Genomic DNA, 18,647 nt, shown 5'->3' with positions numbered 1-18,647 from the left:
AAAAGACAGTATAATAATAACACCCAGAGACAATAGAGATGAGAGCTGGAAGAACCAGACCATAATAGCTCATCACAAAGAGTGGTAAGTGCAGTTAGAAAAATAACTATACAAACAGCTACCATGACAATGATAGAGAGAGAAATACAATGGATACAAATACAAAGCAGTGGATGGAGGGAGGTAAGAAATGGTGGGAAAATGGTGTCAGGAAAGTTGCACTGATGAAGGCAGGTGTGCATTTTGTGGCTGAAACCCAATTATGAACATATTTGTAACCATTGTGCTTAAATAAAGTATAAAAAATATTTTCAGACTGTTAAGATCAAAATAAAATATCAAATTCTCAGGGCTGGAGAGATAGCATGGAGGTAAGGCGTTTGCCTTTCATGCAGAAGGTCATCAGTTCAAATCCTGGCATCCCATATGGTCCCCCGTGCCTGCCAGGAGCAGTTTCTGAGCATGGAGCCAGGAATAATCTCTGAGCACTGCTGGGTGTGACCCAAAAACGACAAAAAAAAAAAAATCAAATTCTCAAGACCTCATAACTTCTAGTCTCTGATCATACACCCAAGTAGGCTTGATTTTACTCTCTTTATCACTCACCCTACTCCAAATTCATTGAACTTTGAAAAAATAAAAAGGGGGGGTGCTCATTTCGGCAGCACATATACTAAAATGGAAACGATACAGAGAAGATTAGCATGGCCCCTGCGCATAGATGACACGCAAATTCGTTCCATATTTTAAAGGAAAAATCGGGGGGAGGTTATTCAAGAGAAAACATCTGAAAAAATATGGTGGGGAGGGGGAAACAATTAGTGTGCAGTTACTGCACCTCCCCCACAGCTGCTTGGTAATCTTAATTTTATAGTCCAAGGTAAAGAGTTTGTCCTCAATGGTTATTATTCTTTTGTTTTGTTTCTCTATGTATCACAGCTGAATGAAATTGTTAGTGTTTGTCCTTCTGGTTCTGACTTACTTCGCTCAATATGATATGTTCTAATCCATCCAAGTTGCAGTGATCTGTCAAGTTTCATCTTGCAACTTGGCAAAGTTCTTAAATATTCCAGTTTTAAGTATTTTATCCCCCCATCAGACTTCTTTCTTCCAGAATTTCTCTAAATCTAACTGCCTAATTATAAACTCTCTGGGAAAATTCATATCATGCACATTAACATCTGAAGCCACATTTTAGGAAAATGGGCTATATTTAGGTCAACAGGATGAAACTAAATGAATGTATTAGTGCTTTGAACTATATTTGGAGGTAAAAAAAAACCCACCAATATGGCTAGTGATGAACTGAATCTTTAACAGGAATATTTAATTATGGAAAAGATAATCCTGCAAGAAATATTATCACAGAAAGCAGGTAGGTTAGTTCAAGGTAAGGGGGGATAGCAGGTTTTGTGCTAAGACTACAGAAGTGTCCAGATCTGTCACCTTGGCCAATTGCGGCAGCTGAGAGTGAGGCAAACCCCCAACTCCCCTGCAAAACACTGAGTTGGAGTCTCATTCCACAAGAATTCGATGGAGGTTCTTGGACACTTTAGTGTTGGTGAAGGTACGGTAACGAGTTCACCAAACACATGAACTGCTATTGTAACCATGTCACCTAGACTATAATGAGAAAAAAACAAAACAAAACAAAACATTCTTTTAGTGAAAATTAAAAAAAAACTTAGAAACAACTTGCACAGCTGTTGAACTACTCAAATTCTCAGGGTTAACACCGCAGAGATATAAATGCGGATACTTCCTTCAATACAGCCATTTTACCTGTAGTCTTAAGATCTCTAGTAAAAGAAAACAGACAAAAAAAAAAAAAGATTTAATAATATCTTTATTTAACATGATTACAAACATCTTTGTAGTAGGGTTTCAATCATAAGAAACCACACACACCCTTCACTAGTGCAACATGCCCACCACCAATTTTCCCCCATCTCCCTCCTCCCCCACCCCCTGCCTGTCATCGAGACGGGAGAAATAAAAAAAAAGCAAGAAAATATATTTTAGATTAACCACAGCAGCCTACGACGCACTTTGCCCAAATCAAAGATGGCGTCCCACCGCCTTCGCGCTACCCCTACTTTAGGACGTTTATTTCACATCCGCCCTTCCTCGCGTCACATGACCGCGAGCCACTCCTCCCCCTACGGCACCCGGGAAGGATCCTCCTTGGCCGTTCTCGCGTCTCTCCCGGCCCGCTGCGGGCCCCGCTCCGGCCGGTGCTTTGGGCCCGGGCGCCTCGGTGCGCTCGGCCAACGGCCTGTGCAAAGGGGTTCAGCCGAGCGCCCCGAAAGCCGGCGGGAGGCGGCCGTCGCCGGGGACCGGTCCTGAGGGCCCAAGGGTGAGTGTTGTTGCGTCTTCCCGGCCCGGGACCTCCGGCCTGGACCTTCCCTTCCTCCTGGCCTAGCGCTGCGACTGATGGTGGTGGGGGAATCCCTGGTGGTCCCGGGCCAGCCTCAGTGTCCCTCCCTTGGGGGCCTCGCTCTCTCTACTTAGGGGGGCCCCTGCCTGTCGCCCTCCTTGGGGCCCAAGGCCAGAGGACAAGCAGCGCCTCCTCCACCCCTCCGGGCTCACTGCCCAGGCTCCCCATTTTGTGGACAAATTGGGGCTTTTCCTTGTGGAAAATTGTGGGGTGTAGGGATGTGGGGGTTCAGGTGGAGGACACAAAATATCAAAGGAGCCCCTCGAGCCCGACACCTGGCTGGCTTTTCTGGCCCAGCACTCGTCCCTTTGCTCATGACCTTGACTCAGGCCCTGGAGCCACTTAAAAAGCAGTTTTTTTTAGGGGGCTCAGTTGAGTTTCTTTAGACTCCATGGAAAGTGCATACTGGGGAGCCGAATTTTTTTGGGGGGGGGACCCCTGGTCGGTGAGTCTGGAAGCATCCTCACTGGCTAGCTAGTGCATTGAGGGGCGGCACCTCCCAGCTCTTTTGGGAGCTTATTTATTTCGGGGTCCCCTTCTTTAGGGATTCTCTCTACCCTTACTAGCAGAAAAGAGCCCCAGCCAACTGATTCTCTGACTACTGGGACAAGCACTATCACCAGGATGGGAATCCTCTGGAAAGAGATGAGGCTTGTTAGTTGCATAAGATTCCAAAGAAATAAACCTCATAAACTCCCACAAAGATTGGGATTGGGGGCTAGACCCCCCCTCTAGAGAACCAGATGTGCTCACCGAGTTGAATTGAATCCTCTGTAATGTTTTCTCTTCCCTAGCTGGAAGTCATCTGTGTGTGCATTTAGCTGGCTAACGAGATCCCCAAGGGGGGAAAAAAAAAAAAACTAATTTATTAGGAGAAAAATTGATTTGGAAAAGGATGAAAATAATTTATCCCGTGTCATTAAATTGCAGGAAGTTTGGGGTAGAGGGAGGAGAACCTGCATTTATTTGTCTTTGATTTCCAGGGCCTGTGAGTTGGTTTTGCTGTCTTCCCATCCCCCAACTCAAGGAAATTGTGTGTAGTTAGTTCGAACTCTCCTATCCCGTTTTAGGATTACCAAATTATGCTGTTGTTTGAGTGTTACTGGTGTTGAAACTTGTTTCTGTGCATTGTAATTTAAAAATTATTTATACTTTTTCTTTGTAAAATGAATCATTAATCTTAGATCACCACGCCCTGGTTTCCTGATGTTTCATTTAGTGGCCTTGAAAGAACTCAAGTGAATGACTTATATAAAATGACTTATATATAGAATGACTTATATAAAACATTGAACATGGCCCACACGATAAAGTGCTGAGTCTCTTTTTTGGGGGGGAAGGGGGCTTGTAATTTTGTAATTGGAGAGTTATGTCCATCTTTGCAACCACAGTAATTTGAGCTACGTTGTTGCTGTGACTTTAAAAGCGAGTTCCTATGTCCTTAGTGTTCGAGCTAATGTAGAAAAAGAGGAAGTTCAGCATAGAAACATCTTTCCCCTAAATAAGGACACCCTCAGTAAGTGTCCTGTCAGTTGACTCTAGGGAGTCTATAAATGAGGACTTTTGTAATAGTTCTATTTTTAGGTTTAATTACATTGGCACATCAGGTACTTTAAAATTGTGGTTTAAGGTAGTGGTAAAAATTTTTTTTTCCTTTTACAATGCATTTATGGATTAGGTAGGGTACTTGCCTTGCACACAGTGGACCAGAATTCATTCCCTGGCACTACATATGGTTTCCTGAACTCACCAGAAGTTATCCCTGAGCATAAAGCCAGGAGTACAAATAAATACGTTTTCAAAACGCATATATTTGGGATGTTTTGAAGTTGAATTAAACTAAGCAAATGGGGGAGGGGAAGCATGAAGTTTATGAATTACACTGTTTGGGAACCACTAGGCCTAGAAAGTTGAGGTCTAAGATCACCTCTGATTTTGAATTTGTTTCTTTTTTAAGTGTCAGAAATCATGTGCTGCTTAGCTTAGATTTTAAATGAGAAACTTTTGGAATTGTAGCTGGAGAGATAATATAGTGGGAGGGAGCTTGTTTGACAAGTGCTTGACCCTGGTTCTTTCCTGGGTACCACTTATGGTTCCCCAGCCCTGCCTGGAGTGATCCCTTAACGCTGTCATTTATGGCCCCAAAACTGGGAAGAGAAAAGGAACTTCTAGAGTTAATATCTGAACTTCTAGTCTGGGGGGTGTGGCTTAGTAGTAAAGCATGTGACTAGTATTCATGATATCTAGGTTTCACACATGGTAAAAAGTTTATTGTCTTTTCAGAAGATGTTATATGTTTAAGCTGTTTTGCTTAGTGATTAGGATAGATTAAATTTTCAGAAAAATCTTATTTTGTATTAAATTTTTAGAAAAGCTCCGCTTTTTTTTGTTTAAATAACAGGACTATAAACAGGAGAGTTTGCCTTTGTTCTTCAGAAGTTGTCCTTACAGTGTCCCCCTTTGTTTTAAGTCTGATACTTTACAAGATTCTTGAGATTATATCCAGACAAAATGTTGCTCTGGAGTGAAACTTGAAACTCATGACATGTGCTGTTAGTACATTAATACAAAGACTGAGATGAACTGAAGCTGAAATGTGCATGGTGAAAGGTGCAGAATAGCACATTTCAAGGAGTTCCATGTTGTTCTGGCAACTTGCATCCTTTATTTTTATTATTATAAAACATTGATTTCTTATGTTTCTTTTGAGATTTCCAGATAGCTCTATTTTCAGATGCATTAGAGTGTTGTAAGAGTATCTCATTTGGAAATGGTACATTGATCATAGAAGTTGCCTGGAGTAGATTAGGACTGGGGGAGATTCCTTTATACCTGCGCAGTTGAAGGCTACTTTGTACCTGGGCACTTGTTCAAAATACTGAAGGAAAAATAACTGAGCCAAAATGTAGTCAGTACACTTACTCTTCCTTAAGATAATGATAAGTATTTGATTCTTGTAAACACATATTTTTTTCATCTGCCCCGTTTTCTGAGTTCAAATCAGAAATAATGAGTCTTTGTATCTTGTATCACTTATAGGACTTAAAACTTGAATAATTCCTTAGTTTACTAGTTTCTTAATGTGGGTGGTGCATCTGTATGACTAGCATTTGGAAGCATTCTAACAATTGCTAATATTGCTATAACACTACTCAACTGACTCCAGTTATTGTCTCCAAGGAACAAAAGTGTTGAACTCCAACATACGTATCGTGAAGCAAGAAAGAATCTAATATGAAGCATAGAAGCAGATAGTGCCAAATTGCAAGCAATAGGTGGTGTATACATTTGTGAGTATAAACTTCCTCTCTTGGCTGTATTTTCTTAGTATTTAAGTCACCTGCATGCCAGATATTACACGTCCACACATTTTGATCAAGAATCCATGTAACGGTTTAGCCATCCTAATGAGCTGATTGTTGGGGCTAAAATCCCTTGAGCAACCACTCAGAACTCTCCTGAGATTGCTTAAACCTGGAGTCCCCAGGTGTGTGACTCCTCTCTGACGGAACTTTATTCCACCTATGACATCCAAGTACTATCTTTAGTTTTTTTAACTGCCCTGAATTTACAAACATGCGTTTTCCTGAAAACTTGATGTAATTTTTTTAAGTATTTCTTTTTAAAGAAAACATTACTTTCATGTCAGAATGTCATTATTAGAGGAGATTTATGGAAAACTGGAATTTTTTTCCAAATATGATTTCACATTTATATACATGCATATATATATATGCACAGTTGATTAGCTTTAATTGATTGATTAGCTTTTCAAAATTATAAAATAATATCTGATCTTAAAACAGTCTTTATGGGGCCACATTGATAGTACAGTAGATCAGCCAACATGGTTCAAACTGTAGCTTGGTCTCCTGAACCTACCATAGGTAATCCCTGAGCACAAAGTCAGAAGTAAGCCCTGAGCACCACTAGATGTGGCCCAAAAAACATATTGATTTTAGGTATTGTACAACTTATGTACAAGAGATTAGAAATGAGTGTCTCAGATGAATTCCCAAGACTTGTGACATTCAAAGTAAATTTTAGTAGATATTTACTTTTAGTCATAGTTTTCCTAGGAGGAGAATTGTTGCAATACTGATTTTTATTCTTTCTTTTTTGCAGCTGGAAAAGCAGTGTCCGTGTTGTTATGTACACCTTCAAAAAAAAAGTTCAGATCTGTAGGGGAATTGTGTAAACTGAACTACAGGGTAGCAGTATTTTAATAGCTATTATAGAAGTGTATTTACTGTGTTAAAAATGAGTAAAAGAAAAAGCAGTGACACACCAGTAGGAAGGTCAGTGACATTTTGTTTAGTCAAGCTGTTAACTATCGGCTGGAGAAAAGTTGCTTTAAAGCTGATTGGCATAGGCTGACCAGAAGCTTTTACACTTCCTTCAGCATTTTTATTTGGGGGCAACTTTCTTCCTATCCCTTACCCTGGAAGCATGGATCCTTTTCTACTTTAAAAGATTGCTAATGCATTTATATTATTTCATTACCCTCACAGGCATGTAATGCTTTAAAAAATAGGCCTATAAATATGTTAACTAAAAAAAAAGTGAACTTTAAATCCCTCCAATGAATGCATATATCAAAAATTCATTAGTCCATGTTCGATATTTGGTATTCATTCTATCTCATTCTGTTGATACATGCACTGCAAGAAAACTTTTAATTCTTGTTTTAATTCTCGTTTAATTCAAACCCCCCAACAAAGGATTGCATCTTTTTAAGTAAATTTAGAATGACTCTGCTTTCATTATGAGTTTACTTTTTATCATTATAAAGTTACTTTTTTCATGCATGATGGCAACTTTTTATTTCATTTTTCTAAATTAATAGATTTCCTTCAAATAATTGATTCATAAATTGTAATTTAGGTTTTTATTTCAGGCTTTTTTGAGTTATATGCAGTATTCATCTCTGTCTGTGGAGCTAAAGAGAGAGCGTATTTGTGTCTATGCATTGATGTTGTCAATATACAATAATTTTTTAAATTTGCTCCTAGAAAGTAATCCTCTAGGTGCAATTTTCAGCTGAATGTGGAGGCATTATGGGAAGAAAAGACATTTTGTTTGGTTTTGCTTTTCTTTGAATATATTTCGTACTCAAAAATCTTCTGTTGCTTTTCTGTAAGATAGTCTTCTGATTTCACTACAACAAGGAAACTCTTGAGCATTCAATGATATCTCTTTTTAAATTGTTTTTCCACAGAATGAGTAGGGGGGCAACGTTTCCATCTCCCACTGCTGCCGAGATGGCGGAAATTAGTCGAATTCAATATGAAATGGAATACACCGAAGGTATTAGTCAGCGAATGAGGGTCCCAGAAAAACTAAAGGTGGCACCCCCAAACGCTGACCTGGAACAAGGATTCCAAGAAGGTGCTCCAAATGCTAGTGTGATTATGCAAGTTCCAGAGAGGATTGTTGTAGCAGGTATTTTATATGTGTTTATAAAGTTGCCTTCTAAATATGGGCTTTATTTTTTTTTTTAAATTAAAATGTTGGGGGTTTTCAAAACATTTTTAAAAGGTGTTGGGAAATGCCAATTTTTTTACCCCAGAATTTCAGTTACAAAAGTCTGAAGTTAAAAACCTATACTTTTAAATAATGTAGCTAATTATTGGGGTTTGCTTGCCGAACAAAATGCAACCCTCTTTTAAAGTTAGAACTTGTGAGATTTGACACAGTCACATTATCTCTATTTCACCATCTCTACCACACTCGGCCTTAGAACATTTCTTTATTCCAGAAGGTTCCTTCATGCCCTTTATCATGTTATCCTCCTCAGTTCTAGTACAGAATAATTTTTTTCTTTAACCAGAGATTAAATTAGTCTTTTTGTTTTTGTTTTTGGGACCACACCTGGTGACATTCAGGGGTTACTCCTGGCTAAGCATGCAGAAATCGTTCCTGGCTTGGAAGATCATATGGGACGCCAGGGGTCAAACCATTATCTGTCCTAGGTCAGCGCATGCAAGGCAAATGTCCAACCGCTTGTGCCATGGCTCTGGCCCCATAGTTTTTAGAAAAGATAGAACAGAACAGAGTAGCTACCTGGGGCTGATTCTTTTGTAATATTTTTTGAGAGATTTCCATGTTCTGGCTTATTTCAGTTGCTCAGTTTATCTTATTTCTGAGTCAGATACTGCAGTTTGTTTAAACAGCCCCCTTTTTGTGGATATTTGATTTACCTGTTTGGAGTTCTTCAGAGTAAAACTGCTGTGTACAATCATATGCATCTATGTGAGAACATGTATTTATATCTCTGAGAGTGGTATTGATTGGTCATATTCTAAGTTCAACAAAAGCTGACTAGCTATTTTCAGAAATGATCTTAAAAGTATCCCCCATTTGGAGGAAAGTTTGTATTAGGCATTTTGCCTTTCTGAAAGACCAACAGAAGTGCTGCAGGTCCTCTGACAATGTCACTCAACATTGTTTAGTCATAATATTGATGACAACCAAAGAAGAATCAACTCTGTCAACTCTGTTCAACCCTTCAACTCTGATCAAAACACCAGGGTTAGGGGACCTGCTTTAGAGTTGTATGTTGTTGTGCTTAAAGCCTGAAGTTTCCAAGAAGTTGCTACAGGGTTAAGGGAGGACTTAATCGTCACTGTGTTCACTAATCTAGAGAAATTCAAAGAAGATGGTCAGTTCCATAAAAGGTGAAGCATGGAAAGAGGGTTTGGCTTTGGCTTTGCAGCAGCCCTTCTAGAAATATTTTGAGCCCCTGCCAAGCTCCTTTCTCAGGAACTACTTTATTTGGACCCTGAATTTATCATATCATTTCTGCTTTCACTGTATGTTATTTGTGTTTATTTGGTGGGTTATTTAGGGTTCTGAAAATGCAAGAAAAAAAATCCATAGAAATAAATGATAATTGCTCTTTCCCTTTTAGCATGCAGTGATTTTTGTAGGAATATTCTACTTTGAGAGAGGGGGATCCCCATACCTTTCTCTTTTCCACTCTGCTGCACAGGCGTTTTGATTACTTACATCCTTCTCAGCACATGTAGTGTCAATCTTTTTCATTATAGCCATTTTAGTCAGTGTGTAGTAGCAAATGTGTATCAGTAAAAAAAACACCATCTTTTAAAAATGTTCCTTTATATTTTTTCACTCCTAGGAAATACTGAAGACATTCCATTTTCGAGGCCAGCAGATCTTGACCTTATTCAGTCAACTCCCTTTAAACCGCTGGCACTGAAAACACCACCTCGAGTTCTTACACTAAGTGAAAGACCTTTAGATTTTCTGGATTTAGAGAGACCTCCTCCAACCCCTCAAAATGAAGAAGTAAGTAGAGATTGATAATAGAATTTGAAGTAATTTAAGCAAATGTTTGAAGTGAAGAGGCTATTAATCATATTGAAAGCCTTCACTGTAGAGCATTGGTTACTATAAATTCAGAATTGTAAATACTACAATTAAGATATGCAAGTTTTTATATTTAAATTCTCTTTCAAGAACATGAAATTTGTGAAAAGTATTAATAGGATCTTTTAAGGAAGACTTTTTTTAAAAATATGGAACGCTTCACGAATTAGTTAAATTTTAAGCAATATCCCAAAAAGTAGTATTCTTTTATGGGGAAAAGGCTGCTACTGTAAATGCCAAGAGCTTTGTGAGGAGGACATTGAAGTGGGAAGAAAGATTAGAAACTAAGGTTAGGTCATCAGAGATACTACTGATAGAATTTGTAACTCTCATTAATAATGTAGGACCAGAGGAGGGCTTTATGGTACAAGCACAAGCCTTCCTTACAGGAGGCTAGTAGTCGATCCTGGTGCTTAGTAGTCCTGCTGGCTCTGATGTCCACAGCCCTTTACGCTACATCGGGAGTCATCTGCAGGGCACACGTAACTAAGAAATAAGCAAATATTCTGGCCAGGAATGTCACTCTGGTAAGCACAACCACCAGAATGTGTCCAAGCACTTTAACTAAAGGATAAAATGAGCAGTGGGCATGGGTGCAAGCACCTGAAACTTCCATATGAGACCTTCAGTACCATAAACCAATTGTGGGTGATTCTTGGTTGTCACAATAGTAAAGAGAAGGAGAGGGGAGGGAATATCATCTCTATCATCTCAGAAAAACAAAAGCACTACATACATTTGAGAAAAGTCAACAGGGGGCTAGAGTGATAATACAGCAGGGAGGGCACTTGTCTTGTACTCAATCAACTCAAATTTGACCCTGTCAGGAGTAATTTCTGAGTGAGTAACCCCTGAATATTGATGGGTATGCCTTCCCCCATCCCCCTTACCCCCCAGAAAAGAAAAAGGTCAAGAAGATATGGGAGGAGCAAACCCATTTGGCCCATATAAAACTTTACCTGGTTTTAACAGTGATTATGTTTTCAGAAAGAATTATGTTCAGGTCATGTAAGCTTTTACAGGATGCAAAATTCTACCACTGCATACAAAGTGTAAGTTTGTGGACTCAGAAAAATCAGAACAATGGATTCACCAAGGACTGAGAAATAGCTACAGAAAGCTAGTGCATATGTTATGCATGCAGGAGACTGATGTCTTATTATGCTTGAGTACTGCTGGAGTCATCTGTCTATGAAGATAGAGAAGTAGTTGAGAATTGTTAAGTAAAAAGGATTCCATTGGAAAGTAGTGTCCTATGGAGCCCGGATCCCATGGGTAGCTAACAGAAGGCTTTGCTTGGATCTCTGCTTTGAATGGAAGCAACAGATAGTTTTTAGTGCCACATGATAGTCCAGTTCTGTTGATGGGACAACCTTGATCAGTGACTCATCTTGAATGTGAAAGCATTGGAACTCATCTTGAAAGTTGTGGAACTCTTGAAAGCATTCCTGCTCAGACAGAAAAAGTTTATAGGTATAGATCAGAATTAATTTGTAATGGTTTGCTTTGCTCCCTTTCCTTTTCTCTGGAAAGAGAAGCCAGGAGGACTATGGTGAACAGATAGGAGTGAAAGAAAGAGGGAAAACATGAACAGCATATATACGGCTGTATATTTAAGTCAGGTTTCTTGGAGAAAAATCACAGGACACCTAGTCAGAACCTTCCCGTTTATCAGTCTTTATTGTTATTAATATAATTGTTTATTCTCTTACTTCCTGTCTGTTTAATATGAATGTGATTATGTATCATTCTTTCGGTGCAGAATCAGATCTGATTTTGACTTAGAGAATTCATATCTTTCTGTACCTATGGTATAGAGGAGCTTACGTGGGACTGTATTTCTAACTGAGCAAAGTGGGATTCTCACCAACTCTGCTCATATGACTTGTTTATGGAGATTAAATTTTATTTTATTAATACTTTCCTTATTTAAATGCAGTGGTTACAAACAAGTTCATAATTGAGTTTTAGCCATAAAATCACACACTCCCTTTACCAGTGCAACTTTCTCACAACCATTGTCCCCCATTTCCTCCTTCTCCCTACCCCTGCTTGTCTTCAAGACAGGCATTGTATTTTACTCTCTATCGTTATCATGGTAGCTGTTGGTATATTCTCTAATTGCACTTATCACTCTGTGATAAGCATACTATCATGGGCTGGTCCTTCTAGCCTTCATCTCTATTGTCTCTAGGTGTTATTATTATACTGTCTTTATTTTTCCTAAATCCCACACATGAGTGAGATTATTCTGTACATATTTCTCTCCCTCTGACTTGCTGCACTCATCATAATAGTCTCCAGATACATCTATATATAAGCAAATTTCCTAACTTCATTTCTTTTAACAGCTGCATATTATTCCATTGTATAGATGTACCACAATTATTTTTGCAACTCATATGTTGTTGGGCATCTGGGTTATTTCCAGATTTGGCTATTTAAATAGTGCTGCTATTATTGTATTGTGTTTTTGTGTTCCGAAGGTAAATCCCTAGGAGTGGTATTACTGGATCATATGGGGGCTCAATGTCCAGTTTTTTAAAGAATATCCATATTATTTTCTAAAAAGGCTGGACTACATAGCATTCCCACCAGCAGTGAATGAGAGTTCCTTTCTCCCCACATCCATGCCAGCAGTGGCTGTTCTTGTTCTTTGTGTATGTGTGTCAGTCTCTGGTGTAAGATTATATCTCATTGTTATTTTGATTTGGATCTCCCTGATGATTAGTGATGTGGAGAATTTTTTTAAGTGCCTTTTGGCCAACTAAGAGGAAAATGTATAGCTTTACAAGCATCCATCAGGAAGGAAGAAAGGGCCTACATAAATAACTTAATGTCATAGTTTACAAAACTGAAAAGTGAAAAACAAAACCAAAAATAAGGAGACGCAAGGAAATAAAGCTTCGAGTCAAAATCAGTGAATGGGAAATCCAAAAATCAATCCGAAAGATCAATGAAAGCAAGAGTTGGTTCTTTGGAAAAATAAACAAGATCAATATGCCACTAGTAAAACTCACAAAGAAAGGAAGGGGAAGGGAGAAAGGAAGAGAGAAACTTAATAAATAGAATAAGAAATGAAAATGAGCAGATTAGTACAGATACTACAGAAATTCAAAGTGTATTCAGAGACTACTTTGAGAAACTCTATGCTACAAAGCATGAGAAACTTGAGGAAATGGATAGATTCTTGGGCTCTTATAGCCTCCCATGGTTGAACCATGATGATCTAACATATCTCAACAGACCCATCACTATTGAGAAAATTAAAATGGTAATCAAAAGTCCTCCCAAAAACACAAACCGAGGCCCTGATGGATTTGCTAGTGATTTCTTTCAAACCTTCCAAGAGAATTTACTGCCTATACTTTTCAGGCTTTTCCAGGAAACTGAAGAAATAGAAATACTCCCAAATAGTTTTTATGAAGCTAACATCATACTGATACCAAAACTAGACAGAGTTGCCACCAAAAAAAAGAGAACTTCAACCAATGTTCCTGATGAACAAGGATGCAAAGATCCTTAACAAAATCCTAGTAAAAAGGATACAATGCCTCATCAAGTAGGATGCCATGACCAAGTAGGATTCATTCCAGAGACACAGGATGGTTCAAAATACACAAGTCAATCAACATAATATACCACACTAACAAATGGAAAATAAAAAACCATATAATTATAACAACAGATGCAGAGAAAGCATTTGATAAGACCCAACACCCATTCATGATGAAAACTCAACAAGAAGGGAATGGAAGGAACTTTTCTCAAGGCCTATTATCACAAGCTCATGGCACATAGACTCATTGGGGGGAAAACTGAAAACCTTTCCCCTAAGATTTGGTACAAGACATAGCTGCCCCTCTCCCCATTCCTATTTCATATAGTACTGGAACTACTTCGGCAAGAAAAAGATATCAAGGGCACCCAGATAGGAAAGGAAGAAGTCAAGATGTTGCTGTTTGCAGATGACATACTATACTTAGAAAACCCTAAAGACTCTATCAGAAAGCTCCAAGAAACAATTGATTCATACAGCAAAATGGCAGACTACAAAATTAATACACAAAAATCACTGGCCTTCTTATACACAAATAATGACAGAAGAAATAGACATTAAAAAATAACCCCATTTGGGTCGGAGAGATAGCATGGAGGTAGGGTGTTTGCCTTCCATGTAAAAGGACGGTGGTTTGAATCCCGGCATCCCATATGGTCCCTGGTGCCTGCCAGGGGCGATTTCTGATCGCAGAGCCAGGAGTAGCCCCTAAGCAAAGCCGGGTGTGACCCAAAACAAAAACAAACAAAAATAACCATTCACAATAACACCATAGAAATTCCAGTACCTTAGAATTAACCAAAGAAGTGAAGGACCTATACAAAGAAAATTATTGAAAATTGCTTCAAGAAATAAAAGAGGGCGGCTAGTGAGGTGGCGCTCGAGGTAAGGTGTCTGCCTTGCAAGCGCTAGCCAAGGAAGGACCACTGTTCGATCCCCTGCATCCCATATGGTCCCCCCAAGCCAGGGGCAATTTCTGAGCGCTTAGCCAGGAGTAACCCCTGAGCATCAAACGGGCGTGGCCCAAAAAACCAAAAGAAAAAAAAAAGAAAAAAGAAATAAAAGAGGATACAAGGAAAAGGAGACATATACTCAGTTCATGTATTGGGAGGATTAACATTATTAAATTGGTAATACTCTCCAAAGGTTGAAAAGATTTAATTCAGTCCCTTTCGATTTTAAATATAACTGCTTGATTTTTTTTTTAAATGAACTAAAAAGTTCTTACAAACCTGTTTTGCAAGCTTGTTTTTAGAAGTTTTTTTAGGATGGACTATAACCAGTTAGATTGAAATTATGCTCAAAAATGTATATGCTATGTAGTATGGTTTTAGATTTTTGTTGACATGAAATAAAAGATTTCTATCAATAGAGAACAATTTTTTTGGTTGAAAGTCTTAATTTGGGGCCAGAGAGATAGCACAGTGGTAGGGTGTTTGCCTTGCACGCAGCCGACCCAGGACAGATGCTAGTTTGAATCCCAGCATCCCATATGGTCCCCCGAGCCTGCCAGGAGCAATTTCTGAGCACAGAGCCAGAAGTAACCCCTGAACATAGCTGAGTGTGACCCAAAAACCCAAAAAAGAAAAAAGAAAGTCTTTAATTTTTTAGTCAATTGGTTCACATAGCAATTGTCCTCTTAAAAATAACTTTTTAGGGGCCAGAGAGATAGTATGGAGGTAGGGCATTTGCCTTGCATGCAGAAGGATGGTGGTTCCAATCCCAGCATCTCATATGGTCCCCTGAGCCTGCCTGGAGCGATTTCTGAGTGTGGAGCCAGGAGTAACCCCTGAGTGCTGCTGGGTGTGACCCAAAAACGAAAACAACAAAAAAATTTAACTTTTTTAAAAGTGATAGTATCATGATTGAAGTTAAAAAAACAATTTGAGGAACAGGAGAGATACCATACACTTAGAGTTCAGGAATAGGTAAAAGGATTTTCCCTGGCACATAATTGACCCAGGTTTGATCCCTAGTACTACATGTGGCCCCCATCAGATTAGACTAAGCACTGCTGGATCTGCTTTCCCAAAAATAAAATTCTAAACAAGTAAAAAAATTAATCATTCTAGTTATTAATTTCTGTGTAGTATACTACCTTAAACTTGGTGGTGACTTAAACAAGAAATTATAGGTGTGTGAATTTTGTGGGTTAGAAATTTAAAACAGTCCTAGCAGTTTGTTTTTTCTACAGTGTCTGAGCCTAAGCAAGAAAGCCTCAAATGTGAAGGGTGATTTGGCAGTCTTAGATTGCTGTCATCTTATCTTAAGGCTTCCACATGCATATGTCCTTTGATCCTGGCTGCTATCTGCGCCTTAGATAGGACTGTTGACTGTCCTGCCTACTCATGACCTTGCCAACGGGTTGGGGCTGTTTGCCTGAGTTTGTCTTCCTGTAGTTCTAAACATGAACATCCTGGAGAGCCTCGCTGTTTTTTGTTTTTTTGTTTGTTTTGATATAAATGTGCCATTTATGACAACAAAAAGCCTTGTTTATGACATAGCCTCAAGTCACATCACATCATTCTGCATCAGTCACCTCTGTTCCCAGTTTCAAGAGAAAGGAGTTACCAATCTCATCTTGTAATGGAAAGAGATCAAAGATAGTAAATCCTAAGAAAGATAAGGTTTTAACTCCCATGTGGTATGGGAGATAGTCAGTGTACATGGAAGACCAGAATTTTAAATCTAGTAAGACTTATTTCAGTCTAATCCAACTAAATCTGAATTTATTTGAATCTCTGAAGCCAGGAACACTTATTTGTACAAACACATTCCATTTTCTCTATACAAATGCCTTTGAAACCTCTTATAAAAGGTCCTTACATAATGTTAAAAGCTATAATAAAAATATTTGTAAATATGCCAAGCAAAACTAATAATTAAAAAACTAGAAGCAACTCTGGTTATAAATAGACTCCTGAGTTGATCAGTATTTGAATAAATAGGTCATTATTATTTTTCTTTCAACATGCTCTTCTGTAATGCATGTGTCTGGCAGCAGTTCTTGTTAACACTCTTTGTAAATTGAGTGAGAGTGTCCTTGGTTTAAGGTTCTTTTGATGCTAAGCAGTTCATAGAACACTAAGAATATTTTCGGTTTCTTTTTACCTAGCAGATTCGTGCAATTGGCAGGCTCAAAAGAGAGCGGTCTATGAGTGAAAATGCTGTACGTCAAAATGGACAGCTGGTGAGAAATGACTCCATGTGAGTAGAAGCTCTATGTCCTGTCTAAGGTTTACAATGTTTTTTAATAGATATCTTAGCTCTAATAAGTGTTCAAAATATTTGCTACTTACCTTGATTTTACATTTTTGCAGTATATGTTGTGACCTTACTGTCTGGCCTTTTTGTTGTGAAAGTGTTTCGATAAGTGTTTTCCTCTTTCATTATTATGATGTGCTTCTTTTGATAATTTTCTATAAACATTCATGTAAGTAAAGATGATACATGTAAGTACTGCGCTGGCTCTGAAAATGTTTTGCATGCAGGTTAAAACAATAAAAAGAAAATACATGATTTGAACATTTATTTTCAAGCTTTCTAGTTTGTGAACTGACCTTTTCCAGCTCTGATTCTCATATGCTCTTTGTCTAGGATAGTGTATAGTGTAGTGTAAGCGGGTATAATTCTTTCTCTATAGGACTTTTTAGCTCTCTATGTACTAAGTGATTGGATTGTTAGATTCTTTACATTTTCAAATGTTGAAAGGAACATTAATTTAAACCTTTCTTTCTCATTTGGCTATATTGTTATACTCTATACTCTATAATTTTAAAGCTACCCTTTAATTTAAAGCACGTTTTTTTTTTATTGGGCAAATGCTTCTTACTGTTTTATTAAAAGTAATTGACTTTTACACATGATATGTTCCTTTACGAACTGGTCAGAGTTGTAATTCTCAAGGCCACTGGTTATTGCGACTTAAATACAGGTCATTTAAATTATGTGACACTTCTTCCTCATGTAGTCAGTTCCTGTGACTTAATCACAAAGCATGTATGATTCTAATCATCACACTAACTTCACTGGAAACTGCAAAAGAATCTGGAGATAGCTCTCTCTCCCTTAGAGATTACAAAATAGAGATAAAAGCAAAACCTCTAGATTGATATAACTACGGTTGAATATAATTAGTTCTTCCTTTATGGAACTGCTATATCAGACTCTAGTTTGTAGCAAAGAATGTAAAGAGCTTAGATAACATTGGGTCTTCTCTTATGCTAGGGTACAAAGAAGAGGTGGTCTGATTGCTAAGAGAATCTTTGCAGTTCCCCCAAAGTAGACATAGTCATTCAAAACATATCAAAGGAAAAAAAGCAAGTTAAAGGTTATGTGCATCTTCTTTAGGGAAGATGTATCTGAATAGTTAAATTCATATTCATAGGAACTTTTGAATGATAATCGTATTTTTCTCTGAAGCAATTGACATCAGGAGGCTCATAAAATTAATTTTTCTAGAATCTTTCCAAATGGTGAAAAGGCCATCTCATTTAAGGCTAAGCAACCATCTAGAAGTTCTTAGAATAGATCCACAGGTATTTAATTACTCATTTTATTGTCTTTAACATATGGCTTGGATTTTACCTGGAAATTTCACATTAGTGAAATAAACATGACTTTTTTAGTATAGCATCATTTCTGTTTTCTCACAAAGCATATCATTTATAGCTGATGTCCAGTTAAAGAGAAAGGAAAGACATTTATAAAGTTACAATTGTAAAGTGTGATTTAGAGTAAATGTTTAGTTCATAGGTAATTCTGCAGTTGCTGGGAAGCATAAGTCCCAGTGATGTTTTTCAGACATTTAACAAAACTTAAGATCTCATGTTTAATTTTGGTTAGTAAAATAATAGCATATATATTTAACTAAGTTTCACAATGAACTGCTGACAATACTAAACCACACTTTACGTTATGGTGGTTGTATCTACCATGCTGTTATAAATGCCATCTTTTTGTTACTAATGCAACCTTGCCTTTTTCCTCTCCTGTTATTATTTTATAACTTAGAGTTGAATTCCTCTTTAATAACCTCCGTTTAATTAATTTTAGGAATCTTACAGTTATATAGTCAATGTTATAATTTGGTAAAGAAGAAACTTGGGCCGGGAAGGTGGCGCTAGAGATAAGGTGTCTGCCTTGTAAGCGCTACCAAGGAACGGACCGCGGTTCAATCCCCCGCTGTCCCATATGGTCCCCCCAAGCCAGGGGCGATTTCTGAGCACATAGCCAGGAGTAACCCCTGAGCGTCAAACGGGT

At 38.2% G+C, this 18,647-nt stretch overlaps 1 protein-coding gene and 1 pseudogene across 11 annotated transcripts in view; both read left to right on the top strand.

Moving 5' to 3' along the window:
- The first annotated feature begins 649 nt into the window (after positions 1 to 649).
- On the top strand, positions 650 to 749 carry LOC126002238 (uncharacterized; annotated as a pseudogene).
- Positions 750 to 2,175: 1,426 nt separating this feature from the next.
- MFF (mitochondrial fission factor) overlaps positions 2,176 to 18,647 on the top strand; it is a 33,442-nt gene continuing 16,970 nt past the window's right edge. For 5 of the 11 annotated variants that reach the window (XM_049768321.1, XM_049768320.1, XM_049768318.1 and 2 more), the window contains exons 1-6: positions 2,176 to 2,356; positions 5,618 to 5,727; positions 6,563 to 6,735; positions 7,656 to 7,879; positions 9,576 to 9,745; positions 16,504 to 16,592. In XM_049768321.1, coding sequence (XP_049624278.1) covers positions 6,698 to 6,735; positions 7,656 to 7,879; positions 9,576 to 9,745; positions 16,504 to 16,592 — 521 coding nt within the window. In that variant the 5' untranslated portion in view covers positions 2,176 to 2,356; positions 5,618 to 5,727; positions 6,563 to 6,697. Of the gene's footprint in view, positions 2,357 to 5,617; positions 5,728 to 6,562; positions 6,736 to 7,655; positions 7,880 to 9,575; positions 9,746 to 16,500; positions 16,593 to 18,647 lie in introns of all 11 variants that reach the window. The other 6 variants (XM_049768317.1, XM_049768322.1, XM_049768319.1 and 3 more) reach the window with 2 other exon arrangements.

This window comes from Suncus etruscus, chromosome 2 (genome assembly GCF_024139225.1).
Source record: "Suncus etruscus isolate mSunEtr1 chromosome 2, mSunEtr1.pri.cur, whole genome shotgun sequence".
NCBI classification, from domain to species: domain Eukaryota; kingdom Metazoa; phylum Chordata; class Mammalia; order Eulipotyphla; family Soricidae; genus Suncus; species Suncus etruscus.
This window is presented reverse-complemented; position numbering and strand designations above follow the sequence as displayed.